The 15,305-nt window shown below is 44.7% G+C and overlaps 2 protein-coding genes and 1 non-coding gene across 13 annotated transcripts in view; 1 reads left to right on the top strand and 2 right to left on the bottom strand.

The window, feature by feature from the left end:
* GAREM1 (GRB2 associated regulator of MAPK1 subtype 1) overlaps positions 1–12,420 on the top strand; it is a 138,992-nt gene extending 126,572 nt beyond the window's left edge. For 8 of the 11 annotated variants that reach the window (XM_065585441.1, XM_065585443.1, XM_065585449.1 and 5 more), the window contains one exon: positions 10,842–12,420. In XM_065585441.1, coding sequence (XP_065441513.1) covers positions 10,842–11,754 — 913 coding nt within the window. In that variant the 3' untranslated portion in view covers positions 11,755–12,420. The remainder of the gene's footprint in view (positions 1–10,841) is intronic. The other 3 variants (XM_065585442.1, XM_065585444.1, XM_065585450.1) reach the window with 1 other exon arrangement.
* On the bottom strand, positions 7,308–7,380 carry TRNAK-UUU (transfer RNA lysine (anticodon UUU)). The gene has a single exon. It is a non-coding gene; the product is annotated as a tRNA-Lys (tRNA).
* LOC135981708 (general transcription factor II-I repeat domain-containing protein 2A-like) lies at positions 8,145–10,521 on the bottom strand. The gene has a single exon (XM_065585452.1). The coding sequence runs from the start codon at positions 10,213–10,215 to the stop codon at positions 8,407–8,409; it is 1,809 nt and encodes a 602-aa protein (XP_065441524.1). The 5' UTR covers positions 10,216–10,521; the 3' UTR covers positions 8,145–8,406.
* Positions 12,421–15,305: the final 2,885 nt, after the last annotated feature.

Below are 15,305 nucleotides of genomic sequence, written 5' to 3'. Positions count from 1 at the left end.
CTTATACCCAAATAAATCTGTTAGTCTTTAAGGTGCCACCGGACTCCTTAGAGGCAGGTAGTAAACTATGAAGCTAATTTATGTTGGAATTACCATGCTAACTCAGACCAGTGGGGCGGTCCTACCGTGTAGTAGGGAAGCGTGTAGTAGGCAGATTATGGAATTGCCTACCTATTGGGAAAGCTGGTTTCCTAGACTTCCCTTGTAAGAGGTCAGCATATGCCTTGAAGCATGAAGGTTTATGTACCTGTTCAACGTAACTGAATGTTCTCACTGTTCATATAAACGTCTAGTGATCTCTTCCTAAGCCCTACTAGATCCCTGCCTCCTTTAAGTCCTGTGGCACTGAGTTCCAGTAGGGTTGTTTCTGGCGAATGGGAGGGGGTGTCAATAAACATCTTCAAAAGTATTTCCTTGTATTGATCGTTATTGTTTACATTTTTTTTAAAGATGTCATTAAATAGTTCCTTGTTCTTGTATTGTGGCAGAAGATAAACAGGAACAACCAATTTATTTTCTCTGTCCTGTTCATTTTATACACCACTATGATGTCCTCTCTTACCAATTACCCTCGTAAACTAGACGGGCCTCAAGTTGGATTCTCTAGTCTGCCAAGGCCACTTTGCGCAGCCTAAGTGGCACCAAATGCCCATAAAGTAGTAGGATATGAACAATGGAGAATGACCTTCATGTGCAGGGGTGCTCTTTTCTGTCATAAACCTGCCACATACACTAGCTGCCTCCCCCTTATGCGTAGTACACAGAGAAGGGTGGTGGAGGGTGTCGGAGGCAGAATAGGGAGAGGGAGGAGATGCACTGGGGAGGAGCTCCGCTATGTCTGATCCTCCACTGGTGTAAGTTAGGGCTGCCCCTATGCAGCTATAACGTGTCCTGGGGTGGCAAGGTTCTGAATCAGTGAGCACAGCTGGCTCTCTGCAGCCCCTCTCTGCACTCTGTCTTAGCACACAGTGTCATTATAGAATACCATAGTATTTGCACTGTTTTCCATCTCATTCCTTATACAGACTAACTTTTCTTTTTTCTTTTTGACCACTGCTGCACACTGAGCAGAGGTTTCCATTGAACTGTCACACAGAGATGCCCATGTATCTTTCCTGAGTTATCCATTGTTGGGTTGTTGAGCTTTGTCTACACAGAATTCCCCTGCCTGTGTATACATACTCGTGCTAGCTCTCATCAAGCTGAGACCAGTGGGTATGTACTCGGCCATGCCTCGGCTGCCACTACCCTTGCTACCGCGGCTACATTGCTATTTATGCTTGCACTAGCTCGATGAGAGTTAGGGTGAGTCTGTACATGAGCAGGAGAATCACGCCCCTAGCTTGCAGTGTAGAGATGTAGAGCGCTGTGAGTTAAACCAGCCCTCGGAGACCACAGTAGGGAAAGCGCTGCAGTGTGTTCACACTGACAGCTGCAAGCGCACTGGCGTGGCCACATTTGCAGCACTTGCTCTGGCATTGGGAGCGGTGCATTATGGGCAGCTATCCCACAGAGCACCTCTTCCCATTCTGGCACTGTGTCTTGTGGGAAGGGAGAGGGAAGCTGCGGGACATTCTGGGTTCTGTCCCAATGCCCCATGATGCATCGCTTCGCATCCCAGCAATCCCTGTGCTTCCGTCCACATTTGGCGCCATCTTTCAACGTTTTTTGTACTGCTCGCTCTGTCTTCCCTTTCGATCTGTGGGAATGGATCCCGAACTGCTGAGGAATATGCTGATGGGTCTCGCCAGCACGTCATGAATTGCAGTCGAGTTACTCCTTAAGCTACAAACTGACAGTGAGGAGTCTGAGGATGATGTCGACTTGCATAACGCATACGACACGAGCTTGCTTGTGGCATTCACAGACATGCTCACCACCATGGAACGCCACTTTTGGGCTTGGGAAACAAGCACTGAGCGGTGGGATCACATCGTCATGCAAGTCTGGGATGATGAGCAGTGGCTGCAGAACTTTCAGATGAGAAAAGCCACTTTAATGGGACTGTGTGATGAGTTCGCCCTCACCCTGCGGCACAAGGCCACAAGATTGAGAGCTGCCCTGCGGGTGGAGAAGCAGGTGGCTATTGCAATCTGGAAGCTGACAACTCCAGACAGCTACCGATCGGTCACTAACCAGTTTGGAGTTTGAAAGTTGACCTGTTGGAATCGTGTTGATGCAAGTTTGCAGAGCCATTAATCGCATCCTGCTCAGAAGAACCGTGACTCTGGGTAACGTGCATGACATTGTGGCTGGCTTTGCACAAATGGGTTTCCCTAACTGCAAAGGGGCGATAGATGGGCACCAGCCCACCTAGCCTCCAAGTACGTTAATCAGAAGGGGTATTTCGCTATGGTTCTCCAGGCGCTTGTGGATCACCATGAGCATTTCATTGACATTAATGCAGGCTGGTCTGGAAAAGTGCATGACGCATGCATCTTTCAGAATACAGGCCTGTTCAGGAAGCTGCAAGCCGGGACTTTCTTCCCAGACCAGAAGATCACTGTAGGGGAAGTCGAAATGTCTATTGGTCTCCAAGGATTACCTGCTTACCCTTTAATACCGTGGCTCATGAAACCCTACACAACCCTTTAATGCAATAAAAAAGAATGTTTTCAAAGCCAAAAAATTCATTTATTGAAAAGAAATTTCATTTATTGAAAAGAAACACAACTGCTTGGGAAACGGAAAGGGCATGACACATCTGCTGTGTGGGACAAGGGAGGGCGGTGGGGAACGGGACAATCAAAGATTTGTGTATGTCCTGTTATCATACTCAGCTTCCTGTCTAGAGTGCCGTGCAATGAATGCTGCACTTCAGGCCGGCTAAAATGCATGGTGATGGGGGTTGAGTGCAGTGGGTAAGGGTCATAGTTTGCAGGGCTGGGTGGTGAAGCTACAGGTGTTGGAGGCAGCTGGTGGCGATAAGAACCCAGATGTGGGGGAAGTGGGTTGGCGGTGACATGGGGGCACAAGAGAGAGTTTTGAGACAAGTTCTGCGGGGGGGAGGGGGTGCGGAAGTGCTCCGCCTGCATTGCTACGAACGCTTGTATTGAGTCTGCTTGATACTCCATTATGCTTAGCAGCCACTCCGTGCTTTGGTGCCGGCGATCTGCATTCTGCTGGCGGACCCTCCTTTCACTCTCCCGCCACTCCTGCACTTTTTGATTTTCATTAAGGGACTGTTGCGTGACTTCATGCAGCATGTCTTCTTTGCTTTTTCTCGTCCGCTTCCTGGTTCTTTGGAGTCTTTCGGATGTTGATAACAAGGACGGCTGGGATTTCAAGGTTGCATCTGTAAAGCTAAAATGCAACACTTAACAGAGGCAGCATTGTTCATGCCAGACAGAGCAATGACTTGGCTGTACTTAAAGACAAGCACAGTGTACACACAATAGCAGAAATTGCCCGTCCCAAAGCAAACGCACATAAACCACAGGAGCCCCAAAATGGTGAGTAAGCACAGGGGCAAGGGGGACTGATTGTTTCACGGCCATACTGTCTTGTGGAGTTTTTCCCCTCGGGAAAGCCAACAGCTGCAGGGGCCCCTATACTGAACACTGTCCCCACATTTTCCACAGGAGTTCGTCCTGGAAGATATCTCTCTGCTGAAGGTGATCTGGGAAGCAAGGGAGGGGCTTCTACTACAATGCAGCTTCTGCCCTGGCCCATATGCAGCTTGCCTGTGTGCAGCAATGGTCCCTCCACCCCTCACGGCACAGTGGCGCAGACATGTTAGCCTTACTGGGACAAGGAGCACAGTAGCTCTGCCAAGGAACCTGCGCAAGTGGATTGCCCAGCTTCTGCATGAGACCTTTGAGGAGATCACTGAAGCGGATTACCACAATGTGAGAGGGCACATCAACGCCCTATTCCGCATCTAGGCACGCATGCAGCCCTAACCCTCCTTGCCCCAAGAGCCCACACCAAACAACTTCCTTCCCAAAATAAAAGCTGCTTACCGGGCACCTCCTCTGGTGTTTGTCCTTCTCCAAGCACCTTCTGCTGCGACTGGCTACCTTCCTCCTGGCTTGAAAACAGCTCCTGGCTGCATGCATCTAGGGATGCCGGGCTGTCTCCCTCCTCCCTCCTCCTCAGCACCCTCGCTCCCGCTTTCCTCCTCCTCCTCCTCCTCCTGCCTTGTTGAATTGGGCTCTGAAGTGTCCATGGTGGTCTTCGGAGTGGAGGTGGGGTCACCCCCAAGTATCGTGTCCAGCTCTTTGTAGAAACGGCAGGTCGTGGGGGAAGCACTGGAGCAGCTGTTTGCCTCGCGTGGTTTGCGATAGGCATTCCACAGTTCCTTCACTTTAACCCGACATTGCACCACATCCCGGTCATGGCCCCTGTCCATCATGGCCCTTGATATGTGCCCGAAGGTATCGTAATTCCTATGGCTGGAACGCAGCTTCCTCTCCCCAAACACTGATGAGGTCTAGCACTTCACCATTGCTCGATACTGGGGATCGCCTGGCGCGTGGAGGCATGGTCACCTAGAAAGATTGTTTCTCGTGGAGGTGGATGACCAGGAGCGCTCCAGCCGCAGAGTCCGGGCGCTCTGCATGCCTTGCTGGTGTGGACACGTCATGAGTTAGGGTGCCTGGGGCTGCTTTAATGCGCTCTACCTTGCAAGTGTAGCCAAGCCCTAAGTTAAATGTAGGCGTGGCAGAATTCAATTTTTTTTTTATAATTTCAGCAGATAATACTGATTATTTTTAAGCATTTTTTTCAGTTTTAATCCACTTAAATTTTCACAGTTGAAGGAAATTATTAGGGGGAGGAGTGTCACACAATAATTATTCAATGACAGTAGATGGTGGAATGCACAGAGGTAGAGGTTTATAACTAAGTCCCTACGTCATTCGCAATATTGTGGAAACTGCAATTCCTGAAATATTAGGCTTCTACCACCATTTTAATTTAATTATCTTACTTTGCACAGACCACAACTTTATGTACATTTTGAGTGTGCAGTTAGTACTGCACTAACATTCAATGCCTGTAAAATGTAAAAAGCTGAAGTGTCTGGACTCGATTTCTACAGCAATTGTGTTAAGACTTTTAGTCTTCACTCTTTTTTTTGAATGAATGTAATATAGTTGCAGCAAAATGTCTGGTTATCAAAAAAAAATTAACAGGCATAACATAGTACTGGAATGTTATATCGTTCCAGCAAATTTTTCTTTAATTTTCTTGGCTTTTCCAAATTACAGCTATTAATAAAGGTCCATTATCACTTTTCCACTATTTTCCATGTCTTCTCTACAATTCAGCCATGATTGAAGATCATCCCACAATTCAAGTAGGGCCTTATTTATAACCATTAAAACACAAATTGTCAACATTACATGTCAAAATATATAAAGTAAATATGCTTAAATAAACCTCTAAGTTCTCAAGTATCAAAATTGATGGATAGTTCAAGAAAAATGCTTATTATTGGTGGAAATATTTTTTCGTGTTTATGTGTGTGTATGGTGAAATGGACATTTACTTACATTTTCTGATTAAAAACCCAGTCCTTCCAAGCCTAGTTAAGTGTATGAAAAATTCAAATGACTTTTTCCACCACTGAGCTTTTGTCTCTGCTATACATGTAGGTATTTTGTAAATAATTCTGTTCATTTTAACTTTTCCAGTTTCCCTACTACTGAAGGAAGGTTTACTGGTCTGTCACTCCTAGGATTACCCCAAGCACTTAAAAAAAAAATAGCTAAAACATTTACTACTCTCCTGTCTTCTATCATATACCCGTTTTTAATAGGAGATTACAACGTTTAGTAGGCAACTTTACTCCTTAATTCTTAAATCCCTCCAGCACTCTTGGATATAAATTATCTGATCCTGAGCTTAATTTACTAATTAGAACTATACTTCCTAAAGTGCCCTTGAAAAGAAGAGGCAGTTGGCGTCGTAGCTAACTTACTTGCAAATTTAAATGGGTTATGCATAGCAGCAAACTTTTATTATTGCTATTGTTTTACTTGATCTGTATTATGTTGTATAAGTATGGTTGGTTGTGTACTTCTCACAGAAGTGACTTTCATGGATCCTGTCCAGTGCTTAATTTGTAATGAAAGAGGTGCCGGGGCTCAAGCAATTAGGTGACAGGACTCAAGCAATTGTTTTTCTGTCATAACTGACATGGCAAGCACTGAGGTGCTGGTGCTATGAACTGCCAAGCCTAGAGGTGCCGGAGCTCATCCCTGGCAAGCCCTGGCATAAATTAAGCACTGATCCTATCTGACAGAGCATTGTAGTAATTTTAGATTTTAAACCTTTCAAGGCTTGGATTATTTGCCCAGTACAATGGGATTCCTGTTCTGATTGAGGCCATTAGTAAATAGCAATATTTACTGTTAGTAATAAAATACAGTAGTAGAAGATGCTACATATGTATGTAAGGTTGTAGAAGTGCTTCGATACCACGGTGCTTGGTATAAGAAGCTAGATTGGAGTTCATGGGGGAATGGATGATATTTGAGAAATAGTATGTAGTTTCTTTTGAGTCTTCTGGTGTTTCCTCCTTTCACTTGAGCTGGAAGAATCAGGCCAACAGTCTTTCTAATGATATTCTTGGGTACTTCAGCATCTCTCATTCAGGCTAGTGCCAAGAAGTGTAGATGTGCACAAAGATTAACAATGTTAATAATAAACGTAGGTAAGCCTTTTTCAAATGTTAAAAGCTCTTCTGGCTTGGTTCTTACTTTCTGCACTACCCATCTTATGGCTAATGTAGTGCCCAGCTTTAAAAAAAGGAAGGAGGAGGATCTGGGGAACTACAGGCCAGTCAGCCTCACCTCAGTCCCTGGAAAAATCATGGAGCAGGTCCTCAAGGAATCAATTCTGAAGCATTTAGAGGAGAGGAAAGTGATCAGGAACAGTCAGCATGGATTCACCAAGGGCAAGTCATGCCTGACTAACCTAATTGTCTTCTATGACAAGATAACTGGCTCTGTGGATGAGGGGAAAGCAGTGGATGTGTTATTCCTTTACTTTAGCAAAGCTTTTGATACAGTCTTCCACAGTATTCTTGCCAGCAAGTTAAAGTAGTATGGGCTGGATGAGTGGACATAAAGCTGGCTAGATTGTCGGGCTCAACGGCTCCATAGAATATCAGGGTTGGAAGGGACCTCAGGAGGTCATCTAGTCCACCCCTCTGCTCAAAGCAGGATCAATCCCCAGACCCCTAAATGGCCCCCTCGAGGATTGAACTCACAACCCTGGGTTTAGCAGGCCAATGCTCAAACCACTGAGCTATCCCTCCCCTCAGAGATGGATTCTGAAGTTTTTGGGGGACAAGTTCCCTCTGCCTGACCAGGAACTTGAACCCTGGACCCTCAGATTAAAAGTCTGATGCTCTACCAACTGAGCTAGCCAAGCTCCATGTCTAGTTGGCAGCCGGTATCAAGTGAAGTGCCCCAAGGGTCGGTCCTGGGGCCGGTTTTGTTCAATGATCTGAAGGATGGTGTGGACTGCACCCTCAGCAAGTTTGCAGATGGCACTAAACTGGGAGGAGTGGTAGATACGCTGGAGGGTAGGGATAGGATACAGAGGGACCTAGACAAATTAGAGGATTGGGCCAAAAGAAATCTGATGCGGTTCAACAAGGACAAGTGCAGAATCCTGCACTTAGGACGGAAGAATCCCATGCACTGCTACAGACTAGGAACCGAACGGCTAGGCAGCAGTTCTGCAGAAAAGGACCTAGGGGTTACAGTGGACGAGAAGCTGGATATGAGTCAACAGTGTGCCCTTGTTGCCAAGAAGGCTAACAGCATTTTGGGCTGTATAAGTAGGGGCATTGCCAGCAGATCAAGGGACGTGATCATTCCCCTCTATTCGACATTAGTGAGGCCTCATCTGGAGTACTGTGTCCAGTTTTGGGCCCCACACTACAAGAAGGATGTGGAAAAATTGGAAAGAGTCCAGCGGAGGGCAACAAAAATGATTAGGGGGCTGGAGCACATGACTTATGAGGAGAGGCTGAGGGAACTGGGATTGTTTAGTCTGCAGAAGACAAGAATGAGGGGGGATTTGATAGCTGCTTTCAACTACCTGAAAGGGGGTTCCAAAGAGGATGGATCTAGACCAGGGGTGTCAAACTCAATTGCACAGGGGGCCAAAACTCAAAACTCGCGGGCCGAACAGTATAACCATTTATTTAACAGACTAAATATTTATGTTTTTTAACCATTAATATGAACCAAAATACAGGATATCATTCCAAAATAAATACATTTCAACTTAAAATATTTTGCTCTTCATAAAAAAATATCCTGTCAATACAATACATTCAAAATCTGTACATGCTGGAATATTAAAAAATCTGAAAATATAAATAAAAAATTGAATTTAAAGCAAAAGTATAATCATAACAAATCATAACATTCCATTTTCTTGTCCTATTTAGTCAGAGCCTGATACTTGGAGTCTTTTCTTTGCAACAAGTTCGTTTATGTTTGGGGTTAGGTTCTGTGTTGTGAAGATTCTCAGGATCGATTGCAGGTGTTCATCAGTGAGGCGACTCCTGTGTGACGTTTTGTTAATTTTCATCACAGAGAACAGCTGCTCGCACAGATATGTGCTGCCAAACATGGACAGGATTCGAGCCGCATGTTGGCGGAGCTGCGGCATCGCTTCAGGAATGAAGCGAGTGAACTGTGCTGGCCCCGCAGTGTCGTACTTTGCCTTCAGTGTCCCGTTACATTGCAGTTCTATCAGCTCCATCTGCATTTCTACAGGTGCGGTTTCCACATCGACTGCAAATGGGTTGCGAAGCAGCTCAAAGTTACTTTTCTGTGCCTCAAAGTCACTGAAGCGCCGTGCGAACTCAGTGCGCAGCGCGCTGAGTTTTTCAGCAAAGGTGGCATTTGGGAAAACTGTGGCACTTTCTTGGTTCCGTATTACTTGGCAACAGGGAAAGTGAGACAAGTTGCATTGGTGCATTTGTGTCTCCCATAAGCGCAGCTTCACTTGAAATGCCTTCACTGCATCATGCATATCGGTTATTATGTGCTCCCGTCCCTGGAGTTGAAGGTTTAAAGCGCTAAGATGCGACGTTATGTCAGCCAGGAACGCCAACTCACATTTCCACTTTTCATCCCGCAGAACTGTGCAGTCTTTCCCCTTACTGTCCATGAACTGGCAGATTTCCTCTCGCAGCTCAAAGTGTCTTTTGAGAACTTTTCCCCGACTTAGCCACCGGACCTCCGTATGATATGGCATATCGCCAAACTCGCTATCTATTTCCCGCAGAAAAGACTGGAATTGGCGGTGATTTAAACCGTGGGCTCTGATAAAGTTGACGGTTTGTGTTACAGTGTTCATCACATGATCCATTTTTAGGACTTTAGCACTCAGCGATTCCTGGTGTATGATGCAGTGATACACTGTCAACTCACCGGCACAGTTCTCCTCCCGCATCTTTGAGCGCATCCTTCCCACCAGTCCATTTTTTTCACCACACATAGCAGGTGCGCCATCTGTTGTAAGTCCAACGAGTTTTTCCCACGGCAGTTTCATGTCGGTTACACTTTGAAATACATTTCCAAAGATGTCTTCTCCTTTCGTTGTCCCGTGCATCGATTTAATGTCCAGTATTTCCTCTGTTACGCACAAATTGGAATCCACACCACGGATAAATATCGCCAGCTGTGCAGTGTCAGTCGCATCAGTAGTTTCATCCACGGCAAGGGAGTATGCAACAAAATCTTTTGCTCTTTCAATCAACTGTGTTTTCAAATCAGTCGCCATCTCACAAACCCGATTAGCAACAGTGTTTCTGCTGAGGCTTACATTTGCAAACGCTCGCGTTTTATCTGGACAAAGGACGTCGCACACTTTCATCATACAATTCTTTACGAATTCCCCCTCGGTAAACGGCCGTCCTGATTTGGCGATCTCTTCGGCCACAATGAAACTTGCTTTCACAGCAGCTTCACTTTGTGATTTTGCTTTGGTGAAAAACGTCTGCTGGGATGTCAAATTCTTCTTCAACTCCTCTACCTTTTGTAGCTTCTGTCCTGCGCTCAGGTTTTTGAATTTGTTCTCATGTTTCGTCTCGTAGTGCCGTCTTAGGTTATACTCCTTCATTACAGCGATATTACTCCCGCAAAGGAGACACACTGGTTTACCTGCAATTTCAGTAAACATATACTCATTCTCCCACCGGCTTTGAAAGCCTCGGTTTTCAGAATCAATTTTTCTCTTGGCCATTGTTGGGGTCTAGCTTTGATTTGATATTAGCGTTGTATACATCAACAGACCGCGAACTTGAACCGCGGCTTGCCGTTGGCGGCAATTGCACTGCATCATGGGATTTGTAGTGTGTGTTATTGGGGCGTCATATCACAGGGCCATTAAAAACAGATATATAAAACGATTTCGCGGGCCGGATATAATTGTATGGCGGGCCGGATGTGGCCCGCGGGCCTTGAGTTTGACACATGTGATCTAGACTGTTCTAAGTGGTACCTGATGACAGAACAAGGAGTAAATGTCTCAAGTTGCAGTGGGGGAGGTTTAGGTTGGATATTAGGAAAAACATTTTCACTAGGAGGATGGTGAAGCACTGGAATGGGTTACCTAGGGAGGTGGTGGACTCTCCTTCCTTAGAGGTTTTTAAGGTCAGGCATGACAAAGCTCTGGCTGGGATGATTTAGTTGGGGATTGGTCCTGCTTTGATCAGGGGGTTGGGCTAGATGACTTCCCGAGGTCCCTTCCAACCCTATTATTCTATGATTCTATATTCTATGATCTCCTGATTTATATGGTTAAATATCAACATTGCTTAAACACTAACAATTCTTCATATTAACTATCTTTTTGCTTTGTTTTTTAAGCAGCATCACAGAAGGTGACACGACAAATCCACCTGAGAGTGCCCCTGTTTCTTGCTACCCTTGCAACATGATGCAAACTGAATCAAAAGAGCCTGACAGCAAGATGCCTTTTGGAAGCCCCTCAGCTGAAGCTCTGCCTTCTAGGTTGTCCTGGCCAAACCATTTTTCTGGAGCTGCCGAAGGCTTAAACAGGAACGATTTTCTGCTGGATCCAAGCAGGAGTTATAGTTATCCAAGACAGAAGACTCCAGGCACACCAAAGAGAAACTGTCCCGCCTCTTTTACTTTCGACTTTGATGGGTGTGAACTCCCTGCTGGGTACACGCAGTTGGCCACAACAGAGTTCAGCAACACCATCTCCAGTTGTCCAAAGTCAGCAAGCTACTCTTTAGAATGCACTGATGAGAAAAATCTGGCAGTCAGCAATGCAAAGCAGAGTCATTCGTGCCCTGCCTTACCTCCTCGTGTGCCAAAATCGAACGATGAGAAGCCAGTTCTAGACACTTGTCCTCTGCCTCTGAAAATAGATGGTGCAGAGGAAGAATCTCAGACTGGTTCACCAGACCTCTCAGAAGATCAATATCCTGTTAAAAAGGGCATGCAGAACGTTTTCTCTGTTTCTTACCCATTTTCGTCTCCCCTTCACCTTCAGTTAGCACCAAGGTCTTGTGGCGATGGCTCTCCCTGGCTACCACCTACAGACCTTTCTGGGCTCTCAATAGAGGAAGTATCTAAATCTCTGAGGTTTATTGGTTTATCAGAAGATGTCATATCATTCTTTGTTACAGAGAAGATTGATGGCAATTTACTCGTTCAGCTTACAGAAGAGATCCTTTCTGAGGACTTTAAGCTAAGCAAATTGCAGGTTAAGAAAATACTGCAGTTCATTAATGGCTGGCGGCCGAAGATGTAGTTCAGTGATTCTGACTGGTGTTTAATTAAACTGTGTGAGAGACGTGCTAGAAATGCTGGGGCTAGTACGTCGTTTCCTGTTTTTGCACTAAAAGCCCTTTCTGTAAATAATAGTGGAAGAAATTCTTACTATGCAGATAAAGTTTTAGAGTGGTGAACAGATTTTTATATGTCAATAAAAATGTAGAGAACCCATAGAGGTGTGCCTTGTGCATCACTGAACATTCAGCAGCTGCTAAAAACTGGACGTTAAGGGAATTAATTTTTACTCGTAGTCTGTCAAGACATAGTATTTATTACTGAACAATTAATATGAAAGACCACACACAATTCCAGTTTACAGTTTTGTGTTAACAGCAAAAAATGCATTTCTTCTGAGGTTATTTCTGTTCGGATTATTGGCAACATGTCATGACTTAGTTTTTCCTTTTCTACTGTTAATAAAGGATATGATCAAACCTATAAAATACCATTTTTAACACTGTATCTGAACTTTTTAAAGAGTTTTAAAACATCTTTTGACATGCCACTAAAACAGCATATTTTGCAGGATAATTTTACCAAAATATCTTCATGACTACTTAGATAAATTTGCCATGTTACTGCTTCTGAGTAAAACACTTATATATGAAATAAATAAATAAAGCTTAGTGTTCCTGAAAATAAAGAGCCTGCTTATCTGGTTGACCATGGGGGAAAAATGTTTGCTACTCTAAACCATTCTGTTCTTGCCGTAAACCAATGAAGAGTTCATGATCCGTAGATTTCAAAAGGTGCTTAGTTATCAAGTGAGTCATTTATTAGTCTGACCACCAGGTCATGCTGATTTCTCATGGGAAAGGCAGCTTACTTCACCAAATCAGTTCACATGTTTCTTTGGCAGATCCCTATGTGGCACGTAGCAAGTTGAGCCTTTTGTTAATTCACCCATTCCATGTCCCCATCACAAGGAGAAAAAAACCCAATCTGATTAATCTTACTGTTCTGGTGAGGTCTATGAACCCATCCGGACTCTGCAATGAGATTTATGCAGGCAGATAGTTGCACTTGTACAGAGTCCCCTTGAACTAAATCATTGCTGAGGTACAAAAGCACACTAACTCCCTGTAACAGTGCAGACATTGAAATGTAGAGAGAGGATTAAATATGCTAGGTGAGAGTCTGTGTTGTCTCTCTAAGGCCTTGTCTACACTAATGCTGTAAGTCGATGCAAGATACAGTAGTTAAATTACTTAAGTTACATAACTTACATCGACATAACTTACATCGACTTAATGCAGTGTATATACCACGCTATGTCAGTGGGAGATGCTCTCCCGTCAACATAGCGTCCACCTCCAATTGAGGTGGATTAATTAAGTCAACAGGAGAGCACTCTCCCATCGACTTATCGTGTCTTCACCAGCCCACTAAATTGATGTTGCAGTGCTGATTTAGCCCGTAGTGAAGACAAGCCCTAAGACACAGCACAGAACTAGGAGAATTGGGGGAGGATAAGCTGACTTACAGCCACTTTTTCAGCCCTTCCAATTCTGGGCTGCTTCGGGGACCAGAGTGAACCTGGCCAGTAACTTAGGCAGCCCTCAGCAGCCTGTCGCTGTCTGCCTATGGGCAGCAGAGCTGCTTCTGCCCTGCATAGCCCACACCTGCCTGCCTTGTTATGCCCTGTTTTGGCACACCCTTATGCCAGGATTTGCAAGGAGATCCTCAAAGACAGCCTGTGGCTAGCGTCCTCAATTCCTGCACTAGGGGGATTCATGCCTAGCCAGACCCAGAGACATTAGAGTGCCTTAACATCCGGCTGGCTCCTTCCCCTGGGGTACAGCTGCCTGAGCAGGGGGTGAGAATGTTTTTGACACACAGAAAATTAACTTTTGCCATTGGTGGGAGAATAGTGGAAGCACTGAGACTAGGCAGAGAGCAGACAAAAGTTTGAGAGACTGATTTAATATGTCTTCTCAATCACTCTGAGGCACAAAAAGGGGGATACCTACAAACAATCAAAATGTTTCCTGTGACCTGGACAAATCTCAGGTCATGCCTTAGTGCAAAAGGCAGGTTTATTCTTTGTATTGCAGTAGCATCCAGAAATCCCAGTGGGGGACAAAGGCCCTATTTTGGTGGGTACTAAACATCCATTTAACAAAAAATAAATAGGAATTCCCTGCCCTAAAGAGAGTTTATACTTGTAACATTTGACAAATGGCAGATTGATATAACAAATCAATGACTTTCCCTAGCTGTTTTTTGTTGCTTCCGTTAATTAGGGTTTTAAAATATTTATTCAACATTTAAATTTACTAATTATATTTTTAAAATGCAAGTAAGGCTAAATTGGATAAACTCAAATACTGTTCAGAGTTAAATGCTAGTCTGTCCGTAGGGCTGTGTAGGGTGTAATTACTATTTGTTAGCCCTAACTAAATCACATGGACATATTCAACATTGTGTCAAGTATCAGGGGGTAGCCGTGTTAGTCTGTATCTACAAAAACAACAAGGAGTCTGGTGGCACCTTAAAGACTATCTAGTTTGCATATCAATTCCAGCTCAGCAGTCTCTCGTTGACCAGACAGGTTAAAGTGTTCTCCTACTGGTTTTTGAACACTTTAACCTGTCTGGCCATTCAGTGACAGACCTGCGGGTGGCTATCTTACAACAGAAAAACTTCAAAAAACAGACTCCAACGAGAGACTGCTGAGCTGGAATTGATATGCAAACTAGATACAATCAACTCAGGATTGAATAAGGACTGGGAATGGCTGAGCCATTACAAACATTGAATCTATCTCCTTTGTAAGTATTCTCACACTTCTTGGCAAACTGTCTGTACTGGGCTAGCTTGATTATCACTTCAAAAGTTTATTTATTTTTTTCCTCTTACTTAATTGGCCTCTCAGAGTTGGTAAGACAACTCCCACCTGTTCATGCTCTCTGTATGCGTGTATATATATATCTCCTCAATATATGTTCCACTCTATATGCATCCGAAGAAGTGGGCTGTAGCCCACGAAAGCTTATGCTCTAATAAATTTGTTAGTCTCTAAGGTGCCACAAGTACTCCTGTTCTTTTTGAGGCCACTAGGAGTATGTCTACGCTGCAATGTAAGCCCAGGGTTAGTAGAACTCGAGCTAGCAGACCCTGGGTTTGTTAACCTAGGGTTTGAGCATCTACATTCATTTGTACCCCAGGTTAAGAATTGTTGAACTCTGGGTCCCAACCTGGGGCTCCAGTGTCTACGTTGCATTATGCTGGCCAAGGTCCAATCCCCCATGTCCCAGACTTCGTAGCGCCCTCCAAAAAGGTGGCATCTCTAGCCCATTGTTCGTGGTGTAGTGTGGGGAAAAACTTGACTGTCCACCAAACTTCACTGTCCAGAGGACAAATAAAGTCAATCTGTGGAATTGCGCAATACTTTTGGCAGCGTCCCAGAACACGAATCCAGTGGAGGTGTCTTGACTCAGGCTCAGTCCATCCATCCCTGTGGGATCTGAACTCTGGGTTGGTGCAATTTGTGCATAGATAGAAGGGGAGTTAGGCTTGAACCTGAGT

This window comes from Chrysemys picta, chromosome 2 (assembly GCF_011386835.1).
Source record: "Chrysemys picta bellii isolate R12L10 chromosome 2, ASM1138683v2, whole genome shotgun sequence".
In the NCBI taxonomy this organism is placed as follows: Eukaryota; Metazoa; Chordata; order Testudines; family Emydidae; genus Chrysemys; species Chrysemys picta.
Note: the sequence above shows the minus strand (reverse complement) of the source record. Positions and strands in the feature narration are given on the sequence as shown.

Excerpts from the sequence above, each read along its gene's own strand:
- LOC135981708 (XM_065585452.1), bottom strand. The coding sequence starts at position 10,215 with ATGGCCAAGAGAAAAATTGATTCTGAAAACCGAGGCTTTCAAAGCCGG.